At 51.8% G+C, this 23,829-nt stretch overlaps 1 protein-coding gene and 2 non-coding genes across 3 annotated transcripts in view; 1 reads left to right on the plus strand and 2 right to left on the minus strand.

Annotated features, from left to right (window-relative positions):
* Positions 1-909: 909 nt before the first annotated feature.
* Positions 910-991, minus strand: TRNAS-AGA. The gene has a single exon. It is a non-coding gene; the product is annotated as a tRNA-Ser (tRNA).
* A 1,393-nt stretch (positions 992-2,384) lies between these two features.
* TRNAC-GCA lies at positions 2,385-2,456 on the plus strand. Its single transcript has one exon. It is a non-coding gene; the product is annotated as a tRNA-Cys (tRNA).
* Positions 2,457-14,546: 12,090 nt separating this feature from the next.
* LOC120375611 (zinc finger protein 850-like) overlaps positions 14,547-23,829 on the minus strand; it is a gene marked incomplete at its 3' end in the record, with an annotated part of 610,246 nt that continues 600,963 nt past the window's right edge. Inside the window, exon 10 of the mRNA XM_039496347.1 lies at positions 14,547-15,488. Within this exon, the coding sequence (XP_039352281.1) occupies positions 14,547-15,488 (942 nt within the window). The remainder of the gene's footprint in view (positions 15,489-23,829) is intronic.

Here is a 23,829-nt window from a genome sequence, read left to right on the forward strand (position 1 = left end):
GAGCGGCTGGAGCCCCGGGCCCTTTAAATCACCTCCCGAGCCCCCCTGCCGGAGCCCCGGGGAGCAAATCACTGCTGTGGATGCTGCTCTCTCCCACTCTGCCAACACAGAGCAGGGGCGGCAGAAGCTTCCTTACAGTGGGGGGGGGCACCGTTGTCCGAACTGTGGCACCCCCATGACACCCCTTCCCTAAGGACCCCCACTCACACTACCTCTCCCCCCGAGGCCACACCCACAGACTGCACCCTCCCCCCCATCATTTGTCCTAACAGCCAGTAAAGAGTGGTGGGTCCATGGCCCTCTAAACCCCCTGTTCCAGCACCCCTGACACCGAGCTAAGCAGGCAGCAGTGTGTGTGTGTGTGTGTGTGCGTGCGACAGAGAGTGCTGTGCTGAGCTGAGCCAGTGAGAGAAGGGGGCTGATGTCGGGGCTGCCCCCTGCCTCAGGACTGGTTGCTTCCAGCAGCTGTCTGAACTTAGAGACAGTGTGCGACACACTCACTCTTCCGCAACACACACACTGTCTCTCCCCCCCACACACACACACACGCTCTCTACCCGACCACGCACATTGCAGTTGAAAAGCAGCTGGCAATCTAGTAGGATGCCCATGGAACAATGGGATAGAAACCTCCATCATGTGGTGCTGTACCAGCCCGTGAGGCATTGCAAACCCTTCCCAAAGCACCCTGCAGCCAGTTGCACAGTGGGATAGCTACCCACAGTGCACTGCTCTCTGTGGCAATCCAAGAGATGCTAGCATGGATGTGCTCTGGTGACACAGGGTGGACATGCAACAACTGTTCAATTAAAACACTTTAACTAAAGCCACGTTACTCTTTCATGTAGACATAACTGAAGAGTGAGACAAGACCCAGCTCTATTGAAACTAAAGAGCCACAACTTCTTGCGTAGTTGGCAGGATTTGAACCTGTGCAGGGAGACCCCAATGGATTTCTAGTCCATCACCTTAACCACTCGGCCACAACTACTTGCTTGATATGTGGCTTTCACTGCACTCTAGTTCTGTTCTCACTGAGTGATCAATTCCAGTTGTTTCCTCAGACCAGCTTCCACAACACACACACTGCTGTGTCCTTGTGTAAGTGTGTCCATGGCTGAACTGCAAGAATTCCTGCTCCTTTCCCTTCTGGCTGGAGCATGAGGAGAGTGTGTTTGTGATTAATGTTGTTGCTGTAGATTTTTGTCCATTTCCTGCCTCGATCATTCAGACAGTCCCTTTCCCGTCATATCCCCAGTACATCAGTGATTGTGATAGCAGGGGGCAGGTTTTCTCTGGGGCACTGAGCTTTGCCAGGGGGTTGATGGGTCCTTTCTTTCCTCACCCTGGAGTAAACTCGCTTTTTATTCCATCCTTGATGTTTCAAGGAATAACAACAGATGATCAAAGAAAGAGGTGGACAGGGTAGGTCTCAGGGGAGGGGCAGAGAGGTGTGGGCAATGGACAGGGGAGGGGGCAGAGACGGGGGGCAGTAGGCAGACCTTGGGGTAGGGGGTGGAGAGACGCGAGGAGGCCTTGCGGGAGGAGAGGAGCGAGCGATCAGCAGGCCTCAGCCAAAGAGCAGGGGTGGGAAGTGGCCAAATGGGAGTGAGGGTGGAGCACAGGGGGGACCTCGGAGGGAGGAGAACGAGGGAAGGGGGTGGAGGGGGGGGACAGCACCACGGTCTGGGAAGGGGCCACCCACAGGATTCAGGGGGCCTGGGGCAAAACAATTTCAGGGGCCCCTTCCATAAAAAAAAGTTGCAATACTATAGAATCCTGTATTCTCCTGGGGGCCCTGCAGGGCCTGGGGCAAATTGCCCCACCTGCCCCCCTCTGGGCGGCCCTGCCCTCAGCCTCTCCTCGTAAGTCCCCTGCCCCCTAGACTCTCTCCAATTTGTTTCTGTAGTGTGTGTGTGTGTATGTGGGGAACTGGACGCAATGCTCCAGATGTGGCCTCAGCAGTGCTGACTAGAGGGGAATAATCACTTCCCTCGATCTGCTGGCAACGCTCCTACTAATCCAGCCCAATATGACCAGTTACCCATATTGAATGCAGACACAGCAATATTTTATACATTGGTTCCTGTCCATTCAGGAGGTTATTTCCCACCTATTCATAAATAATGAAGCTGCTCCAAGCGGAGGGGAGAGAACTGTCCCGTCCGTGCAGTTAACCCATCTCCCCGAGAGGTGGTAGCTATGTCAGTGGGGGGAAGTTATGTTGGTGGGTGTGCAAGCTGTGGTGTCTGCATGTGTATATAAAGTTTAATCAAACCCCATTTTTAAAACCCTTGTGGTCTGGGAATAGAAAAGGAGCTCTCTGAGGCAGAGCTCGTCCTTCAAAATCCTTAAGATCACTGACTTGCCTCTGCAAACGCCTTGGGGGTATAGCTCAGTGGTAGAGTGTTTGACTGCAGATCAAGTGGTCCTTGGTTCAAACCCAAGTGCCCCCTTATCAAGCTTGTTTCTTCAATAAAAATAATTCCATTTCTAGTGGTACGTCTACACTATGGGACTATTCCAAATTTGCATAAACTGGTTTTGTAAAACAGATTGTATAAAATCGAGTGCGTGCGGCCACCCTAAACACATTAAATTGGTGGTGTGCGTCCATGGTCGGAGGCTAGCATCGACTTCTGGAGCATTGCACTGTGGGTAGCTATCCCATAGTTCCTGCAGCCTTCCCTGCCCCTTGGAATTTCCAGGTTGAGATCCCAGTGCCTGATGGGGCAAAAATCATTGTCGTGGGTGGTTCTGGGTAAATGTCATCAGTCACTCCTTCCTCTGGGAAAGCAACGGCAGACAAGCATTTTGCGCCTTTTTTCCCTGGATTGCCCTGGCAGATGCCATAGCATGGCAATCATGGAGCCTGTTTTGCCTTTTGTGACTGTCACCGTATGTCTACTAGATGCCGCTGACAGAGGCAATTCAGCAGCACTACACAGCAGCATGCTTTTGCTTTTGCATAACAGCAGAGATGGTTACCAGCCATACTGTACCATCTACCAATCCATAAATTGGTAAAAAGATGAGCATGGCTACCAGTAATTTTGCACCATTTGCTGCTGTCATAAGTGCCCCTGGCTGCTCTTAGCCAGGGGTGCAAAAGCCAAAATTGGGAATGATTCCCAGAGTCAATCCCTCCTTTTTGGTATCTAAAAATAGAATCAGTCCTGCCTAGAATATGGGCAAGTGTACTAGAGAACCACTGTATCAGAGAGCACAGCTGCTCTGTGTCAGATCCTGCAGGAATGATGAGCTGTATGCTATTCACAGGGGGTGCTCCTGCAACAACCCCACCTGTTGATTCCATTCTTACCCCAGCCTTCCTGGGCTACTGTAGCATTGTCCCCCAACTTGTGTGATGAAGTAATAAAGAATGCAGGAATTAGACACACTGACTTGTTAGTGAGAAATGAGTAGAAGGCAGCCTCCAGCTGCTATGATAGTCCAGACAGGACAGTAAGGAGTGTGGAGAAGAGGAGCCCAGCATCCCTCTGCTAGTCCAGAGGCAATTGAATCTTTTTTTTACACATTAAGGGTGGGGGATGACAGAGCTCAGCCCCCTGTTGCTATGACAATGATGGTTATCAGCCATACTGCACCATCTACCAGGAAAAATTAGGGCCAGGCACCCTTGATAGACCTCACCGATGCTAGTCTGCATGGTTACTAGTCCTTTTGCACTGCCCCATGTGCCAATAGGCTGATGACGAGGACAGATACCAGTCGTATTGCACCATCAGCAACCCATGGCGGGGGGGGGGGGGACGAAAGGATGTTGGTGTTGAGTGCTGCAGCATCGGGTCTATCTGCAGCATTCAGTAAAGATAGGGTGACATGTTTAAGAGTCAAGAGAGGATTGTTTTCCCTTTCACTTCTGGGGTGGGTAGGGGTGTGTGTAAATTGCCGAGCTATGCCCTGACCCACCGCGGACACTGTGTTTGACCCTAGAAGCATTTGGAGCTCAGCCAAGAATGCAAATACTTTTCGGAGACTGCAGGAACTGTGGGATAGCTTGAGTCCTCCAGTCCATGAGCGTCCATTTGATTCTTTGGCTTTCCGTTACGCTTGTCACGCAGCAGTGCGCTGAGCCCCTGCTATGGCGTCTGTCTGGAGATTTTTTAAAAATGATTTTGAATTTCATCTTCTGTAACGGAGCGCTGATAGAACAGATTTGCCTGCCCTTACAGCGATCACATCCGCATGGTCCATGCGGGAGCTCTTTCTTTATTTTGATTTTTAAATGCATCACCACACGTGCTGATCTGAGCTCCACGCTAGGCAAACAGGAAATATTCAAAAGTTCGCGGGGCTTTTCCTGTCTACCTGGCCACTGCATCCGAATTCAGATTGCTGTCCAGAGTGGTCAGTGGTGCACTGTGGGATACCGCCCGGAGGCCAATACCTTCGATCTGCGGCCACACTAACCCTAATCCGATATGGTAATTCCGATACTAGCGCTACTCCTCTCGTTAGGGAGGAGTACAGAAACCGGTTTAAAGAGCCCTTTATACTGATATAAAGGGCCTCTCAGTGTGGATGGGTGTGGCGTTAAATCGGTTTTATGCTCCTAAAACCGGTTTAAACGCCTAGTGTAGCCCAGGCCTAGTATGCTCAGGAGCTCTACTATATAGGGATTCCTGAAATGAATGGACATACTTACTGTTTTCCTGTGCAAATGCATAAACACCTAGCAAACGTCCCCCAGCAGAAATCACTTTCAATCCTCTGAGTGTCTTGGTTTGTTTTCATCAATGAAACAAAGGCACATGAAGACACATTTGCAGGTCCTTGGCCTCCATGGGCTACAATGTGCAGAAGAACAAGAATCACATCCACGTGGGAGGAATGGACTAGTCTGTATTACATTTGGTAAGTAAGTTGCCATTGGGACTGAAAACTCTACTGGGGGTGGACAGGAGCCTGTTACAAAACTAAAATAACCAAGATTTACAAACTCCCTGTTACACATTCAATCCTCTGTTTGTGCACACGGCATCAATTGGGGCTCTAGTAAATGGCAACCTTCCTTTAACACAGATCGTTGTTCCTTGTGACTTTCAGATACATTCGAATGGCAGCTGTTCAGGGGTCATGTGCTGCTAGTTCATGAGCAGCAGCAGAGTCTCTGTACGTTTACCAACCGTAGAGCTGGGTGTGTCTGCATCCAAGTAACTGCAGAGTCAGTGTAGTACCAGACAGTTAATTGCACAGTCTCACTTTCTGGTCTCATTGATCATTTAGGTAGAAACAGCAACGGTTTGGTGGGTTTGGGTTTTTTTCCCCTTCATTTTCTCCTAAGGAATGTGTGATCTTGAGCATGTTAGTTTAAGTTCCCTGTGGGTCAGGAAAATTCCATCTCCTTGAAATAGCTGGGGAAGTGACCTGTTTGTATCACCTAGAATAAAGGAGCTTTTAAAGAAGAAACTGCTTTACAAATATGCTGGGATAAAAACAGTAAATTCCATGGCCAGACACCAGGCCAGGATCAGTGGATGGGGCCAGGATCAATTAATTACAGAAGAAACAAATTCTTGAGAAGTAGCTCTAATTTGTCCCCAAACCTTTCCTTGTTCTCATATGCTATCAGGGATTCTCTTCTAGAGGGCAGAGTTAAGGTTATCTGGGCATATATTCTCACTCTGTATTCCCTGTTTTTCCAGAGTTTGAGTTTTACTGAACTCGATGTTCTGGAAGGTAAGAGATAGTCACAGTCAAAGTTAACTCTCTGTTAACAAAGGTTTTGTTAGTGACAAATAATGAGACAAATCCCTCACTGCGCTAATTCCACTGACTTCAGTGTACTCTTTCTCTATTTCTAGTTCCAAAAAAGTAAGCAAATTAAAACAACCTTGAGAACTAAAATACTGTGAGAAAGTGGAAATTTTAGTAGCTCAAATAATTCAGTTTCTTCTGTGTCTTGTGCGTCTGTAAATGGCACAACACATTAATTTATAAGCACGTCTTTCTTAACTTCTTTAAATATTCTGTAGTACATTGACTATATTGAGTGGGTTGTTCAATGCAGTGAGGTTTTCATGCATTGCCTAATACATATTTTTCATATTATGTAAATGAACACAACTCATTGAACACAAAATTGTGTATTTCATGCTGTGAACTGTGTCGGTAGCTCAGATTAATAGGTTTATTTTCTCTCTCTCTTTCTCTCTCTGTGAGGCACAACAAAATAATTTAGTGATGCTGAAAACGTTCCCTTCTCCTCCAGAACTGCCTTGGAATCACCTTCCCTTTGTAGATTAATCTGCCCCTGAGTCTCTACAAGGAAAATATAGTTTCTATGAAAAAAACACATTTTTTTAATTAAAGGGACTGAAAGAGAATAGGTTACTCAGACATAGGTTAGGGGTTTGTTATAGAAGTGGGTGGGTGAGATTCTGTGGCCTGCGTTGTGCAGGAGGTTAGACTAGATGATCATAATGGTCCCTTCTGACCTTAAAGTCTATGAGAATAGCCACATGATGGCGACACATCAGGAATGCAAAGCAACAGGTTTCTGGTTTGCACACTGATGGTGACAAGGGATTGAACTCGACTCCCCTCTTTTCACAGACAGATTTGTTTTATTCTCTGAGGTCAAACGTAAGTTTAAATGTTGTACTTAGTCCTCTGCCTTGTAGCTTCAACAGCCGCAGATGCAAGATGAGTTACTGCAGCCTAGACCTTGTGTCCGTGTTTAGGTGGTTTTCGCCTAAACGTTCAAGCAGCTCACAGCAATGTCCCGAGCTCCCCAAGTCCCACTGACAGCTGAGCTCTTCCTGCCCACTGAGCCCAGCCCAGACAGTGGGTGGGGGGTGAGTTTGTACCCGAATAACTGACAGAGCCAAGCAAGGAGCAAAGAAATGTTTGCTCCGGTCACTAGGTCTCTGTTTCTATTGCTCGTTTGCTCTCTCCCCTTCCCTGATAAGGAGCAACGGTAAGAGAAGAAGAGGTTAAAACATGTGCTAGGTGGTGGCTGGGTTTGGATGACAAATTTAAAACCATCTCAGCGCCCTCTAGTGTGACACTGACACCATCAGATTCTCACCTTTCACTCACACGTCATTAATAACAGTTTCCCTGAACTACTTTGCTATGATTATTTCAATGGCTCCTACACCGATACCTGCTGCCCCTTCTGGCTGGTTAATTGCACTATTTGGAACCTGCTCCTAAAATTACACCCTTCCTGGGAGCAAGATTCAGAACTGCCAAAGCAAACCCCATTGGGTTTCAAGTGCAGCCCAGGCAGGGTGGCAAGGGGACAGCACAGGGGTCTCAGAGCTTCTTCTTCTTCCTCACAGAGAGAAGGTTAAGGGGGGCCACCAGTTATGACTCCTGGGTTTTAGTCCTGGCTGTGGGAGAAAAGGGGTGTTTAGTGGATTAGAGTTGGGGGCTTAGGAATCAAAGAGGAAACATCTCCCTTTTCAGCTTCAATGCACATTGAATAAGAACATGGCTTCTCATCTCTGAGGTTTCAGAGGAGCAGCCGTGTTAGTCTCTATCCTCAAAAAGAACAGGAGTACGTGTGGCACCATAGGGACTAACATGTTTCTCAGGATCTGTTGCCATCATATGGCCATTTCATTTCACTTCTTATTGTTAAAAGGTCTGGGTACTTCAGTGAGGCTAATCATCTAGTGGAACAAGCTCCGCACGGGATTTGGTTAATTCCCCATCACTGCCGGGTGTAAATGAAGACCGCAGCTCTTGCTGCAAGATACCTGGTGTGTGGGTGTCCCTGTTCCCCCTTCAGAACCTCTGGTACATGGCGCTTCCCTCCTCCCAGTTCAAGATCCCATCATGTGGGTGCTCCCATCCAGGATCTCTGTCCCCTACTCCATGAACTAGCTCCCGTGTGTGGTTTCCCCTGCCTGCCCCCAGGCTCTGTGGGTGTCTCTGTTCCCCTTTTCAAGATCTGTGTTGCAGGGGGGCGTCCCTCCCCCCCAAGTCAGAATCCCCAGCGTGTGGGTGCTCCCATCCCCCCTCCAGGCTCTGCGGGGGGATGTGTATAAAAAGAGACCATATCTCACTGTCTTGCCCAGGCTACGCTGCAGGGGCTATTCACAGGTGCAATCCCACTACTGATTGGCACAGGAGTTTTGACCTGCTCCGTTTCCGACCTGGGCCGGTTCATCCCTCCTTAGGCAACCTGGGGACCCCAAGCTTCCCCGGGATCACCATATTGATGCCAAACTTAGTGCGGACACCCGATTGGCACAGTCCCCTACAGCCCAGACCTCCTGAGCTCAAGCGATCCGTCGGCCTCAGCCTCCCCAGGAGCTGGGATCACAGGCTCAGCCACGGGGCCCGGCTGGTTACAAGGTCTCCTGCTTCCAATTTCAGGCTCAGCCTGGGAGCTCTGCGTTCTGAGCGGGTGGAAGTGGAGTCTGGCACTGAGCTGATGCACTGAGGGTTATTTGCACTGTACGCTTCACATGGAGGTGAAAACACGGGGCACAGATCTTTGAGCACAACCCTCGTCCTGAGGAATGGGGTCGGGGGGGGGCTGCATAAAGAGAGACCGGCTCTCCCTGGCGGGGCTACAGCGGCTCTTCACAGGGGCAGTCCCACTGCCAATTGGTACCAGAGTTTTGCCGGCCTCCTTTCCTCGGCGGGCTCCCCTCTCCCTAGGGGGAACTGGTGGCCCCAAACTTCCCAGAAACCAGCATAGCGAGGCCAGCCTGAGCACAGACACCTGCTCAGCACCCCGGGGTGCAGCCCTGAACTCCGGCAATCAGCTACGCTCAGCTGCCCACCCAACAAGCGTTACACGCAGGAGCCTTCGTGCCCCGCGTGTTCAGCTCCCTCCCAGCGCCAGCTTTAAACTCCGCTGCTCAGTTCTAAGCTTTGGCCACACGGGGGCAGCCTGGAGCTCAGCCAACGCCCCCGTTGCTGGTTGCGTTTCCCGCTCCTCGTGGCAGGTTCACACCCCGCAGGCAGATCTCTGAATCGGAGCCGAACCGTTCCCCAAATCCAGCGCTTTAGCAGCAGCTTTGCTAGGAAAGCGCTGACGTCCCCAAGTAAAGTAAGAGCCAGAGCGCTGTGTCCAGGATCTTCTATTGGGCCCCTCACCGTGGTGTCTGTCAGGCGCAAGGAGAAACCAGGGAAATGTTTTCATGGTGTTTAAGGGCAGAAGGGGCCATTAGCTCAGCTAGTCTGACCCCCGAATAACACAGAATTACACCATGACACACATTGATCCCACAGACCTTAGATAGATCAAAGCGTTTCAGCCCTCAGGAAGGAGGCTAAACTGGGTACCAGAGGCAGCGAACAAGGGGCCCCCAAGGCAATGGCAGGGAGCTGACGAGGTGAAATATGCCCAGATGATCCCAGCAGGCGACCCACCCCCATGCTGCAGAGGTGGGAGTCCCTGTTCCTCCTGCCCTTAAGAATCTCTGGTGGTAAGTGGGTCCCCACAGTTCCCCAGATAAGAATCCTCCATGGGATTTCCCTGGCTTCACCTCCAGATAAGAACATTCTGTGGAGGGGGTGGGAGGAAGGTTGTCTGGCAGATCTGTAAAGGGGGACTGTGTCTCCCTGTCTGGCCCAGGCTCCTTGGAGGAAGTGATCTCAGTGTGTCTGGCTGTCTCCATTCTTCCCGCCCATAAGAATCCCTGGTGTGTGGGTGCACCCTAGACCATTAAGGATCTCTGGTGGGTGGGTGTCTCTCTCCCCCTAGTCAGGATCTCTGGGGCGTGCCTGTATAAAAACAGACTTTGACTCACCCAGGCTGGGCTGCCATCATGGAACAGACCAGGTCCTTCTGTGGAGGGTTTGCGTTCCTCCAAGGACGTGATCTCAGTGTGTGTGGTTGTCCCTGTCCATTCAACCCTTAACAATCCCTGGTGCGTGGGTGCGCTGGGCCCCATTATAATCCCCTCTGTCTTACCCCCCATGAGGGATCCGGTGGATGTGGGTGTTCTCCATGCTACGGGGGGTGTCTGGTGCCCCTGTCCCTCCTGGTTAATGGAGTGTGTGGGTGTCCCCCAGCTCGTTAAGGATCCGTGTTGTGCGGATGCCCCCGTTCTTCTCATTAAGAATGGTGCAATGGAGCATATGGGTGTGTCCCCCACCTCATGAACTAGCTCCCGTGTGTGGTTCCCCTGCCCCCATCCAGGCTCTGTGGTGTGTGGGTGTCGCTGTTCCTTTTTTCAAGTGTTGCAGAGGGGTCCTCCTCCCAATTCAGAATCCCCAGCGTGTGGGTGCTCCCATCCCCCCATCCAGGCTCTGCGGGGGGTGTCTGTATAAAAAGAGACCGTGTCTCACTATCTTGCCCAGGCTATGCGGCAGTGGCTAATCACAGGTGCAACCCCACTACTGATCAGCACGGGAGTTTTGACCTGCGCCGGTTCACCCCTCCTTAGGCAACCCAGGGACCCCAAGCTTCCCCGGGATCACCATATTGATGCTGAACTTAGTGCGGACACCCGATCGGCACAGCCCCCTGCAGCCCAGAACTCCTGAGCTCAAGCGATCCGCCAGCCTCAGCCTCCCCAGGCGCTGGGATCACAGGCACCAGCCATGGGGCCTGGCTTGTGTTATAGCCTGGCAGCTGGAGCTTTAAACTCTGCTTGTGAGCTCTGTGCCTTGGCCAGACGGGGACAGCCTGGAACTGGGAAATGCTCCTGCTTCCCCCGCCCCCATCTCATGTCGAGCTGCAGGTGCCGCTGTCCTGCCAGGTAAGATCCCAGATGTTTTGGTGCCCCCATCCCGCGTCCAGGTGTCCGGGTACCTCTGCCCCCCATACAGAATCCTGGGTGTGTGGGTGTCCGTCCCTCTGCAGAGGATCCCAGAGTGTGGATGCCCTTGTCCACCCTACAAGATCCTGGGTGTGTGGGTGCCACTCTCCCTCCCAGTAGATCTCTGGTGGGTGGGTCCCCAAGGTGTGAGTGCTCCCATCCCCCGATACAGGCTGGTGGGGGGTGGGGTTATAACTGGCTCTCTCTGTCCTGCCCAGGCGGTGCTACAGCAGCTGTTCACAGGGGCAGCAACCCCACTGTCATTCTGCAGCTTTAACCTGCTCCAGGGGTGACTTGCTTCCCCCTCCTTTGGGAGCCCGGGGACCCCGAACTTCCCAGAGTCACCTAATTGATGCTGAGCTGAGCTGTCCCTTGTGCAAAGCAGGAGGCCAAATTCCAGGGAAACAATGGACAAGCAGGGGGCCCTGGGCACATCCAGCCCTGGCCGTGAGATGTTCCCTCCCCTTTTCTTTATGCCCCTGTTGTTATTTCATGGATTGTCTGGGATGGGGGAAAAGCTGAGTTCACTCCAGGTGGAGGAAAAAGGACCCTGAAAATCTCAGTACCCAACCCTGCTACCAGGATCACCAAGGTGCTGGGAATCTGCATGGGAAAGGGACGGTGTGAATTGTCAAGGTGGGAATGAATAACAATCTACAACAAGATCCACCTCATTAATCACTGACAAGGCTAATCCTGCCGCAGATAGAAGGGAAACTGGGAGTGATTCTTTGCTGTTCAGCCATGGAAACAGTGACCCAATTGCACCGCAGTGAATGTGCTGGGGAAAGCTGGACTTTACAGGCAGGTGGAAAGAGCAGACCCTAGAAACACCTGGAGCTCCCACAGCACTTCTGCCACCGGGGTCAGCTGTTGAGCGACTCACAGCGCCCCTCCTCCCATTACATTCCAGGAGGGGGCAGCACCCCACCCAATGCAGGGGAGAAGGCTGAGTGTATCTCTGCACCCTGAGCCCAGGGCACCCACTCTCTGCCCCACACATCGAATCTGGCCTTGCAGCAGAGTGACCCCTAAGAACCAGCAACTTCCAGGACAGCAGATTTGGCCTCAGAGCAGGGAATGTGTCCCTCATGCTGCTTTTAGGCCACTAGGTGCTCTGGAAACAGGAGGGCTCTGAATGTAACCTATAGCACAAATGGCCCATCTGGGGATGTAGCTCAGTGGTAGAGCACATGCCCAGAGGTCCTGGGTTCAATCCTAGCATCTCCAGGTTCTTTTCACCCTGCTGCTTTGCTCCTGCCCTGCAGGAGTTTCAATCCTGCTCAGTGAGGGCAAGTGCCAACTGCATGGAAGGTCTGGGGGGGTTTCTGCTCCTAAGTCTCCTCTGCACATTTAAGATTCCTACCTGCTGTGCTGCTTGGGACAAGGGTAGATGAGAAGGGCAAATCCTCCAGCACTGGAGGGAAAGGTCCCATCTGCAAAGACTGAGAGGCAAAGACTAGACTTATTTCTTGTCTGGGCCCAATCTTTTCACCTGCTATAGCCCTTGTTCCAGCTCAGGTGGTAGCTGGGGATGTCTCATGACTGCAGCCACGTTTGTTCAGTTCCACCCTCTTATAGAGCTTTGGTACCAGGCAGGAATCTTTTGTCTCTCTCCTGGGGAAGAGCCCCAGGTTTAAGATGGATTCCTGTACCGGGGGACATGGTCACATGTCCCGTGAGACACCCCCCCCCCCAAGCCTTCATTCTTCCTGGCCTGACTCACAGATGGTGCAGGACAGAGCCATCTCCAGTCAATTGTCCTGGTTAATGGGAGCCATCAAGAGTCCAAACCACTATTAATGGCCCACACTTTGCATCATTACAACAGGACCTCAGAGTGATAGTTCATATTTCTAGTTTCAGATCCAAGAACGATCGGTTCATACAATAGGATGAACACACACAGTAGATTATAAGCTTTGTAATGATACCTTACAAGCGACCTTTTGCATGAAGCATAGTCCAGTCACTTTATATTCACACTCATTAGCATACTTTCATAAAATCCTATGGAGTGCAACGTCACAGCAGGGAAAGGGTTTTACTGCGGCACCTGGGAGCAGTTGAGTTGCATGTTCAGGCTGTGGTATGAGTTCCTCCAGGTTTCTCGTAAGCACACAGGGACCTTCGCGGGTGCTCTCGATACAGGAATGGCCCAGATATGATAAAGTGATGGGAATTGCATTTTCCTTTTTTATTTCTGTTTGTGATTTCATTTTGCTTTGTAGAACTGTGTTTTCTCCTGGATTTGATATTTAACAAAAAAAAGAATACGGCCTCAGGGCACCAGATCGAGGAGCAGGCGGGGCTAGGACTGCTAAGAGAGCGAGAGTAGCAGGTTTTCTGTATAGTTTCCTGCCCTCATTTTTCTTGACTAGTTTCTCTTCTGTATGAAATTTGCTTTTTGAAGAATATGAGCCTAGCTAGCTCAGTTGGCAGCGCATCAGCCTTCTAATTTGAGGATCCAGGGTTCAAGTCCATGGTGAGGCAAAGAAACACTTTCCCCCTGTGACATACCCAAAGAGTTTTAGAAGGACCCTCCTTGACTTTAGTTTTTCCTTTTCAGGACATGGCCTTTCCCAGGAAGGGCCCTTTACTGCCTGAGACTGAAGGTGCTACTGCCTCACCTGTCCACTGGCCTCGCAGTCTGGAGGAAGAAAGGCCTCTGGGCCTGCAGCAAAGTGCTGGGTGCTGACTTTTTCAGCAAATGCAGGGCTGGCCAGAGAGGCATGTTCCCACTGAGTCCTCCCTGCCAGAAAAAATTGTCCCCACAGACAGGGGCGGCTCCAGGCCCCAGCACGCCAAGCGCTTGCTTGGGATAGCAAGCCACGGGGGGCGCTCTGCCGGTCGCTGCGAGGGTGGCAGGCAGGCTGCCTTCGGCGGCATGCCTGCGAAGGGTCCGCTGGTCCTGCGACTTCGGCGGACCTCCCGCAGGCAAGCTGCCGAAGGCAACCTGCCTGCCGTGCTTGGGGCGGCAAAATGCCTAGAGCCGCCCCTGCCCACAGAGTCCTCCCTGCTGGAAGTCTACAGTAATCAACAGGTGCTCTGCTGGTCCCATGGTGTAAGGGCCAGCACTCAGGACTTTGAATCCTGCAATCTGAGTTGAAGTCTCAGTGGAATCTGAGAACAATTCCTGGGCCACAAACCCTGCTGGGTCTTCCAAAGCTCTATCTTGCTTTCTCAAAGGCCACGAAAACCTCTACAAAAGGTTTTTTTCTCCTGCTGATAATAGCTCACCTTAACTGATCACTCTCGTTATAGTGTGTATGGCAACACCCAATTTTTCATGTCCTCTCTGAGTGTGTGTGTGTATTTTCCGGCTGTATTTTCCACTGCATGCATCCAGTGAAGTTGGTTTTAGCCCAGGAAAGCTTATGCTCAAATAAATTTTTTAGTTTCTAAGGTGCCACAAGAACTCCTTGTTCTTTTTGCAGATAAATTAATGGAGGTTAAGTCCATGAATGGCTATTAGCCAGGATGGGTAAGGAATGGTGTCCCTAGCCTCTGTTTGTCAGAGGGTGGAGATGGATGGCAGGAGAGAGATCACTTGCTCATTACCTGTTAGATTCAGTCCCTCTGGGGAACCTAGCATTGGCCACTGTTGGCAGATAGGATGTGAGGTTGGATGGACCTTTACTATGTGGGAATCAGGAAAATTATTAGAGAAAAAAAAGTATTGATAGCCCTAGAGGTGTTTATGTTGTTGATCTCCTTGCAGATTCTCTGATGACTAACATGGGCAAAGTGCCCACAGAAGGTTTTCCCCACTCACTGCATTCATAGGGCCTCTCCTGTGTAGAGTCTCTGATGGGTAAGCAGGTGTGAACTGCGACTGAAGGTTTTCCCACACTGACTGCATTCATAGGGCCTCTCCCCTGTGTGGATTCTCTGATGTTGAGAAAGGGCTGAGCTGTCAGTGAAGCATTTTCCACACTCAATGCATTCATAGGGCCTCTCCCCTGTGTGGATTCTCCGATGTTGATAAAGGCCTGAGCTGCAAGTGAAGCATTTTCCACACACACTGCATTCATAGGGCCTCTCCCCTGTGTGGATTCTCTGATGGGTAAGAAGGTTTGAGCTGCGACTGAAGGTTTTCCCACACTCACTGCATTCATAGGGCCTCTCCCCTGTGTGGATTCTCTGATGTCGAGAAAGGGATGAGCTGTCAGTGAAGCATTTTCCACACTCACTGCATTCATAGGGCCTCTCCCCTGTGTGGATTCTCTGATGGACAAGAAGGTTTGAGCTGCTAGTGAAGTTTTTCCCACACTCACTGCATTCATAGGGCCTCTCCCCTGTGTGGATTATCTGATGGGTAAAAAGGTTTGAGCTGCTAGTGAAGAATTTACCACAATCACTGCATTCATAGGGCCTCTCCCCTGTGTGGATTCTCTGATGCCTAATAAGGTGTGAACTGCGACTGAAGGTTTTCCCACACTCACTGCATTCATAGGGCCTCTTCCCTGTGTGGATTCTCTGATGTTGAGAAAGGGCTGAGCTGTCAGTGAAGCATTTTCCACACTCACTGCATTCATAGGGCCTCTCCCCTGTGTGGATTCTCTGATGTTGATAAAGGCCTGAGCTGCTAGTGAAGCATTTACCACACTCACTGCATTCATAGGGCCTCTCCCCTGTGTGGATTCTCTGATGCCTAATAAGGTGTGAACTGCGACTGAAGGTTTTCCCGCACTCACTGCATTCATAGGGCCTCTTCCCTGTGTGGATTCTGTGATGCTTTATAAGGATGGAGTAATCACATACGTTTTCCCCAAACTCAGTGCATGTATTTTTTCTCTTTCTGCTGAGGATTTCCTGTTGTGTTGTGGTTTCCTTGAGATCCTTCTGAGTTTCCTGACAGGAAATACATTTACCCACTTTCTCCCCTGGCTGGTTTCCCTGCTCTCCTTCTGGTCTGTGCTGAATGTCATGGGATTTTTCCTGCTTATGACTCCAGGACACATTCCTTTTCGATCTTTGTGATAATGCTCTGTGTTTATCCACTTGCTCAACATTCTCCTGCTGAGAATTCTCCTCCTCTTTCTCACCTACCATTGCGTCACCTGCTGTGATACAGACAGAAACCTCAAACACGGATGGAAAGGGGAAGGCCAAACCAATACAAGTACTGGAGAGAGGTCAAATAAAAACAAGAACTGAACTCCCCCAAGTTCTTCCCCAAACAGGAGAGAGGAGGGGATCAATTCAGGCTTCACATCCCATCCAAATTCACAGGGGGAAGGGAGGAAGCTACTGCCTGGTGTCCGCTAGTGTCTACAGGAAGCCATGAGCTATATTTACCCTAAGGATACGACCCCTGCTAGGGACAATATTGAACTGAGAGACCTTCCAAGGGCATTGTAGGGCATCCCAGATGTTTCCTTCAGGCACTTACAGATTCTCAGTTGGTTTAATATTTCCTCACCTGTGCAGGGAGCTCTCAGGATCTCTCTTTCCTCTGAACCTTGGAGGTCTGGGACCCATGGCTCTTCCCCTTGTTCCAGCTGGGAGATCACATCAGGTTGGGAAATTGGAAACCCTGCTCAGATGAAAGAAAACAAAGGAGGTCACTTGATTTCATAACTTTGTCATAAAAAACATTCTATTAATTTAACTTCAGTGCTTAGTGTGACGGGTGTGCCTGGGGCAGTCCACACTGAAAATGCCAGGGTCAGGGCAGGATGAAAAAGGGAGAGCAGATGCTCCCAAAACTGGTGGTTAACACTGAAGTTAAACTCAAAGACCAGTCACAAACTGTGCTTCTGATCCCACACACGGGTTATCGAGAAGCTGAAAAAAGAAATCACACGGCCCCCTTTATTGCATTCCAGTTCTCTGACTCCCAATCAGCACCTAGGTCCAGTACAGTGAGAGGTTATTTAAAAACTCTGCTCATATACAAAATGTTTTTCTGACCCCAAAAGGTCAGCCACATTACAAGATCACTATAGGTTTGGATCTTACCCAAAAGACCACACTGCCAGCCAATCCTTTAGCATGGAAAGACAAGACACGACACGACACAAAAAAAGTTGTTAAATGGAAAAGCAGTGAGATGCATTCCAAAATCTATATATCAGGTTATTAGCAGTATTGCTGAGCTGCTGGCTTGAAAGTCCGTCTGGAACACATCCACAAGTTCGATGGGTCTTTCAGTCCTTTGTTCCAGGCTTCAATTTGTAGAGAAGTTGCTCCAGAGGTAGGAAGAGGGATTGAAGACAAAATGGAGATGATGCAGCTGCCCTTTATATTCCCTTTGCCATGTGGCTTGTACTTCCTGTGTCCCAAACACAAGCTTCACAGCACATGGCATGGAAAAGCCTCATAGGTCTCAGCACACAGACATACCCCTGCATGTCTTGCTGACTCAATAGGTTTATGCCCTTGATCAGGGATGGGCAAATTACGGCCCACGGGCCACATCCAGCCGACAGGACCGTCCTGCCCGGTCCCTGAGCTCCCGGCTGGGGAGGCTAGCCCCTCCCCCACAGCCACGCCACCGTGCGGGTAGCGCTCCTGCGGGGCGGGGCTGTGCGCTCCTGCAGGGCAGTGTGTCTGGCTCTGCGTGGTGCACGTGGCTGCCAGACACGCTGCTCTGAGCAGCATGGTAAGGAGGTGGGGGCGTTGGATAAGGGGCAGGGAGTCCCAGGGGGCAGTCAGGGGACAGTTGGATGGGGCGGAGGTTCTGGGGGGACGGGGGCTGGATAGGTGTGGGAGTCCCAAGGGTCTGTCAGTGGGCAGGGGGGTGGATAGAGGTCAGAGCAATCATGGGACAGGTAGCAGCGGGGTGGGGTAGGGGGTGGGGTCCTGGATATGAACCCATATCCAAACCCCCGCCCCCTGACAAACCCCGGGACTCCTACGCCTATCCAACCCCCCAGTTCCCCATCCCCTGACCGCCCGCCCAACCGTCCCCTGCTCCCTGTCCCCTGACTGCCCCCCAGGACTCTCTGCCCCTTATCCAACCCCCTGGCCCCCTTACCACAGCCACGCGGCTCGCCGGAGCTAGATACGAGGTCCCTCAGGAGAGCGCTGACCGGCCCCCTTACCATGCCACCCAGAGCAGTAGGAGCTCGCAGCCCCACCGCTGCAGCACTGCCCAGGAGTGGTGGGCCAGAGCGCTGGTGGCGCGGCATGTTGAGTCTACAGTGGGACAGCAGGGGCGAGGGAACAGCAGGGGAGGGGAGGGAGAGGGGAGCCTCCCCATCCGGGAGCTCAGGGGCCGAGCAAGCTGGGCCTGCGGGCCGGATGTGGCCTGCGGGCTGTAGTTTACCTACCCCTGACTTGCATGTTAGTTTGTAAAAAGAACAGGAGTACTTGTGGCACCTTAGAGACTAACAAATTTATTTGTGGTTTATCTTGCATTTGTTTTGTAAATAATTCTGACTTTTATGCCTCGTTACCTGTAGTCACTTAAAATCTTTTTTTTTGGTAATTAACAATCTTGTTTTATTGTTTTATCCAACTAGCATGTTTGGATTAAAGTGTGTTGGAAACTGCATTTGGGATGTAGCGGGGTGGACGTCCGCTCCTGCTCTGAAGGGTTAAAAACAGCGCTGGGAGGGGGCTGTGGCTGGAGAAAGCAGCTTTTAGGCTGGGCTGATTGGGGGAAGTGGTTGCAGCTGGGGCCACGCCCCAAACAGACTCAGCTGGCCTATTAAGGCAGAGAAGCCAGGGGCAGATAGAATCTCTCTCTGTTTGTAGAGGGAGATGGGCCTGGCTGCAGGGAGCTAGACACAGGGTACCTGAGTGGAGCAGGGCTGGGGAAAGGCAGAGGAGCTGGGGAGCTCCAGCCTGGAAAGCCCCAGGCTGTGGCCTAGCAGAAGGCAATAGGTACTGGGGGGTTGCAGAGGGCAGCCCAGCGGTAGGCCAAGGCAGCAGGTCCCAACCCTCCTTGCCAGTGATGAGTGGCTGATCCTGCAGTCTGCCCCAGGACGTGGGGCTAGACGATGACTGGCCTTATACTGAGCCGAGGCGGGAATAGTGGGTGGGAGTTCCCTGAGGAGGGGAGACCCCAAGACTGAGGGGTTACTGCCAGAGGGCAGCACCCCAGGTAAAAGGGGCACCAGGTCCAGGGAGGGACACGGGGGGCCAGAGGACAGGTGGATCACCGGCCTGCAGAGGGTGCGCTGGAGCTGGAATGAGCTAATTCCCAGAAGTCACCAGCAGGAGGTGCTGCAGGGGTGAGTCCCCTCATCTACATGGGATAACAAGGCTGGTGCATGTCAGTTTCCACTGATGAAATGACAGACGTCATATGAGCTTGCCTTGTTCAGTAGCGTGTTGGACAGGGAAAGATGCACCTTTCGGGGGGAAATCTGGGAACAGAGACTTTTCTGGGGTTTTCCTGTGCTGCACTGTAACTCCTGAGTCGCTGACTAGCAGCACTCAATACTGTAGCTGGGAGCGAGTTACATGCGGGAGACTGTGTGATAACTGCCCAGGAGCGGCTGCTCTCACAGTAAAACAGTGTAAAAGTCACCCCAGCTTGGGAAACTGAGGGGACACAGCTGTTCAACACTCCAGATTGCACTGTAGTTAATGTCACAGACACTCATTTCAAAGAGGCTCCCAAAACACAGAGAAAGTAAATCCATGTCCCAGAAATCCAAGACTCCAGAGAGAGGGCAAGTCTCCCTGCCACTGCTTCTTGCTGACGGAGAGGTCCAGAGACAATGAGAGAGTCCTGGGGAAGCTGGGGACAGTAACCATGGGCTGGTGGGGTTCAGTGGAGAAAGGGAACAGGAAGGGCAGGGATAGTACTGAATGCAGGATCTCAGCAGTACTAGATGTCAGGATAGCACATAGTGCAGCCCATTGGAAAACATAATCCCAACTAGACATACAAAATGATGAGGTCTAAATTAGCTGTTTCCACTCAAGAGAGAGATCTTGGAGTCATGGATAGTTCTCTGAAAACATCCACTCAATGTGCAGCGGCAGTCAAAAAGCGAACGGAATGCTGGGAATCATTAAGCAAGGGATAGAAAAGACAGAAAATATCATATTGCCTGTATACAAATCTATGGTGCGCCCACATCTCGAATACGGCTGTAGGAGCTGGATTTTATAATGTACTGGGAGAATTTAATGTACGATTTGATTTCATCCTGTCAGCCACCCTGTTTGAATAGCAGAAGGGAATGACAGACCAGAACAATCCTTCTGACTGATTATGGTCACCTTTTGTTTTAGGATAAGTTACACTGTCTACTATGGTTTCCTCTATGTATTACAAATTAGGCACTCTAGTTAAATCTACATGTCTTTGTTTTAAGGTTTAGTAAGTAAGAGACAGGATTCACTATTGTGTCTATGTTAAGTAGATTAGAGAAACATTGAAGGCAAGGTTTCATTTGCAATGCCCTTTTGCTCGATATAAAACACTACTGTTTGTATTCTCAGTGGGTCTGTGTGAATGAGGATGTATGCATCAGGAAAAGAGAAGGTGTAAAAGCCATTGTTATAGCCAGAGTCAAGGAAGAAGGAGTCAAGAGACTTAAAGGACATCAAAGAATCAACAACGCACATCCATAAGGAAGGGCAGATTGATGACCCTGAGGTCAAGGCTGGCACCCCTGAGGACAATTGATTAAATCAGAACAAAGGTCAGGCTGACCCTCTCAGAGGTGCACTGGAATGTTTACACCAGTTAAGAAGTAACCGATCACAAACTGATACAGCAAAATCCATAGAGTTCAACAAAGGAAAAAACCCTATAAGAACCAGGGTGCTTGGCCATGGGACTTTGGGTTCATCTTGCCACACTCCCGGAGCATTGGATTGCGACCGACAAGAGCCCAGCCCCACACTCGTGCTCAGTGTAATTGGCCATTAGATTGACTTCAGCTACAACAGACCAGTAACTATGGAGTGAGTGAGAGAGAGAGAGAGTGTGAAAGTGAGTGTGTGTGTAAAAAGCATATGGTAACTGTTATATTCTCAATAAATGCTGTGTATTTACCTTCCTCTATAAAGATCCTGTGTGCTTTCTGGAGCATAACACTGCGTGCAGATGTGGTTGCCCCATCTCAAAGAAGTTTACTTATGCAAACAGGAGATATTTGACACTGTGCAATACTGTTCCTGTGTTCTGAAGCAGGGGAGGGTCTGTGGCAGTGTGTGGGTCACTGGCATATTGGGGTGATGCAGAGACAGGACAGAGCAGAGGTGGCATTGTGGGACTGGCATGAACCGTATCTCTTCATTTCCCTTCCAAGAACTGAGGACAGGAATCCTTACCCAGCGAGGTCACATTCTCATAGTTCTCCTGCATGACGTCTCTGTAGAGGGCTCTCTGAGCAGGGTCCAGCAGAGCCCACTCTTCCTGGTGAAATACACAGCCACCTCCTTGAAGGTCACTGGCCCTGAAAGAGCAAGAGTCCAACACTCAGTACCTGCTGCCCCACTCACAGCCCCACTATTTGTGGGGGAGAGAAGCCAATCAAATGCAAGCTTTGGGTGGATCACAGTCAGAGTCCCACTTCCACCCCACTCAGAGCATCCTGGAAACACCAGGTTAAGGGGACGAATAGAGAGTCCCTTTTCTCTCCCAGCAGATCCATCACACTCCTACTAGCCACAGACGGATAAAGGAGATGGAGCCCCTAGCAGGGACCAGGGAGAGATCTCCGGTAGGAAGCCCAACACCCTCCTCATTGTGCAGAGCTGGATACGAAAGGAGGGGAATCTCCCCTAAACCTCACTAGTGGGTGTCCCCTTCATATCTCACAGCAGCCACTGGTTAGTCAGGTCAGGCTCCAGCACTGGGAGTCTGGTCAGTTTTCCTAGCCCCACGTAGGAGGGTTATTTTCTGTTTCACAAATTAGGGTATTTCCACCTCCTAATCTCAAGGGTCTGTTCCTAGAATCTGGGCCATTTATTAAACTCCCCCCAGCAGGAATGTCATAAGCTGTCCTCCTCCCTTCCCCACCTTGTGCATTTCCTGCCCTGCTCCAAACCAGACTGTGCAAATCTTCCCATCTCCGGTGTATTTGCTGTCCCTCTCCCTCCTGCAGGAACCCACCAGAAACCCACCGACAATCCCTACCTGAACAGGCTCCTCTGCAGCCATTTCTCTCCCCTGTCCCATGGCAGGATGGGATGAGCAGGAGTGAAACATGGACGTCATTCTGCAGCCTGGGAGGGTGAGAAGGGCAGTTGTGGGGGTTACAGAACAGGCTTTAGTTAATGTCACAGGACGATTCCCCCAGGCCCTTTCCCTGCAGACAGACATCCTAGATTCTACCATGCTGGGAAAATGCTCAATCTCTTTATTATAGTGTGGACCTGGCCCCTCCTGCCGGGCTAAGCCCACAGAGAGATTTTTAACCTTCCTTCTCCCTCCCCCAATCTCATAACTAAGTCTCTGAACACAAGGCTAGAAAAGAGCAGAACCAAATGAGTCATTGTGGGGGATTCCCTCAGACACTGACCCCAGGGCAGCCACACCCCAGCAGGGGGAATATGCAGTTAAGAACCAGCTTTCCTCTGTCTGAGCCTTTTCTTGTTCACTGGAAAGTGGTTCTGCCCAGGGATGCTGCAATACATGTGTCTGGGTGGACTAGAGAGCTGGAAATCGCTCCCCCCCACTCATTTCTCCCACTGCCCCTTTCAGTCTCTCCTTCCCCTGTCCTCTCTCCCTCTGGCTGGGACAGTCCCATTCCTGGGGGCTTTGCTCTCCCATGGCTGGATTTGCTCCTGGCAATTGCTAATAGGAGGAGAGGCTGTGCAGAGTCACTTTCTTGCCAGTCCCCAGCACTTTCCGAGAGGACTTTCAGTTACCTGGAGTCTGTGGTAGAATTTGTATTAACAGGGCCCAGGGCTGCCCCAAGGGGCTAGTACCAGCCAGAGATAGTCATCTCCTGGGCTGGGCAGCTATTGAATAACTAGAGGGAAAAGGGGGACTGTTTCATTGGATTTTATATTACAGTCCAATACATATACACAAAGTGATGGTTCCTCCCACCCCCACAGGGAGCCCTTTGAGGAGCTGATTTAAGAGGGCAAAGGGGGTGGGGGAGGTGGCAGGTCCCTGGATGAGGGAAGGGGGCAGCAGTGGGGGATGGGCAGGTGGCTGGTGGATGTGTTGGGAGTTGGGGGCAGTAACTGGGATCGGGAAACCGGGGTCCGGGCAGCCCCCACGGGGGACACGTGCCCTCCCGCCCCCGGCAGAGAACCGGCATCTCACCCCGCCGCCAGGGGCAGCCACGTGCTGGGACTGACCCAGGGCAACAATTTCCCACCCGGACAAGGGCAAATCGCTGCAGGTAAAACGGGGACCCCCATTGGAGAGATTTTAAATGGACATTGGAGACTCGTGGAGAGACCGGGGACAGGGGAGCCGGGAGAGCGGATCGGGGGGGGGGGCGAATCTCCCCGGATGTTACAGCCCGAGCGAGACCCCGAGCGAGAAACGGGGCCGAACCGGAGAGACTCTGTGCCGGGGGGGGGCGAGAGGCGCCAACAGGGACAGGAGCCAATTAACTCCCCGCCCGCCCCCCCGGGAATTTCCGGGCTGCCCAGAGACAGTTCAACCCCCCCCCAACTCCGAGGCGGCTCCGAGGCTTCTCCCGCCCGGGGCAGAGTCACGTGTCCGCCCCCCCCCGGGGTCTCTCACTCACCGGCTCTTACTAAGGCGGCAGCAGCAGCAGCTTTGTTCTCCCACCCCCAGCGGGGCTCGTACGGAGCATGCGCAGTTTCAGCTCCCTTACCTGGGCTGGAGAGGGCGGACGCGGCCCCGGGGCAGGCTGGGAGATGTAGTTCCGAACTCTCCCTGGAGCGGAAGTGACGTCGGCCAGGGAGGCGGAGCCGGAGCGCGAACGCGCGCGGGGCGCTGCGTTTCTGCCTGGCTCGTGCGGGGCCGTTGGAGCCTCTCCCGGGCCGGAGAAGGGTTTGTGCCGCTGGGGCTCTGGGCATGCGCAGATCGCGGCGGGAGAGACCTTCATTAACCCCCCCGTGCCCGGCCCGGCCCCGCTGCGGAGCTGCAGCCTCCAGGTCCTGGCGCGAGCCCAGTGCCCTGGGGCCCCGCGGGGGTCCGGCCCCACTGGGGTCCCGGCGCGGGGCTGGGCGGGGGGGT

Source organism: Mauremys reevesii, linkage group 12 (genome assembly GCF_016161935.1).
Source record: "Mauremys reevesii isolate NIE-2019 linkage group 12, ASM1616193v1, whole genome shotgun sequence".
Classification (NCBI taxonomy): Eukaryota; Metazoa; Chordata; order Testudines; family Geoemydidae; genus Mauremys; species Mauremys reevesii.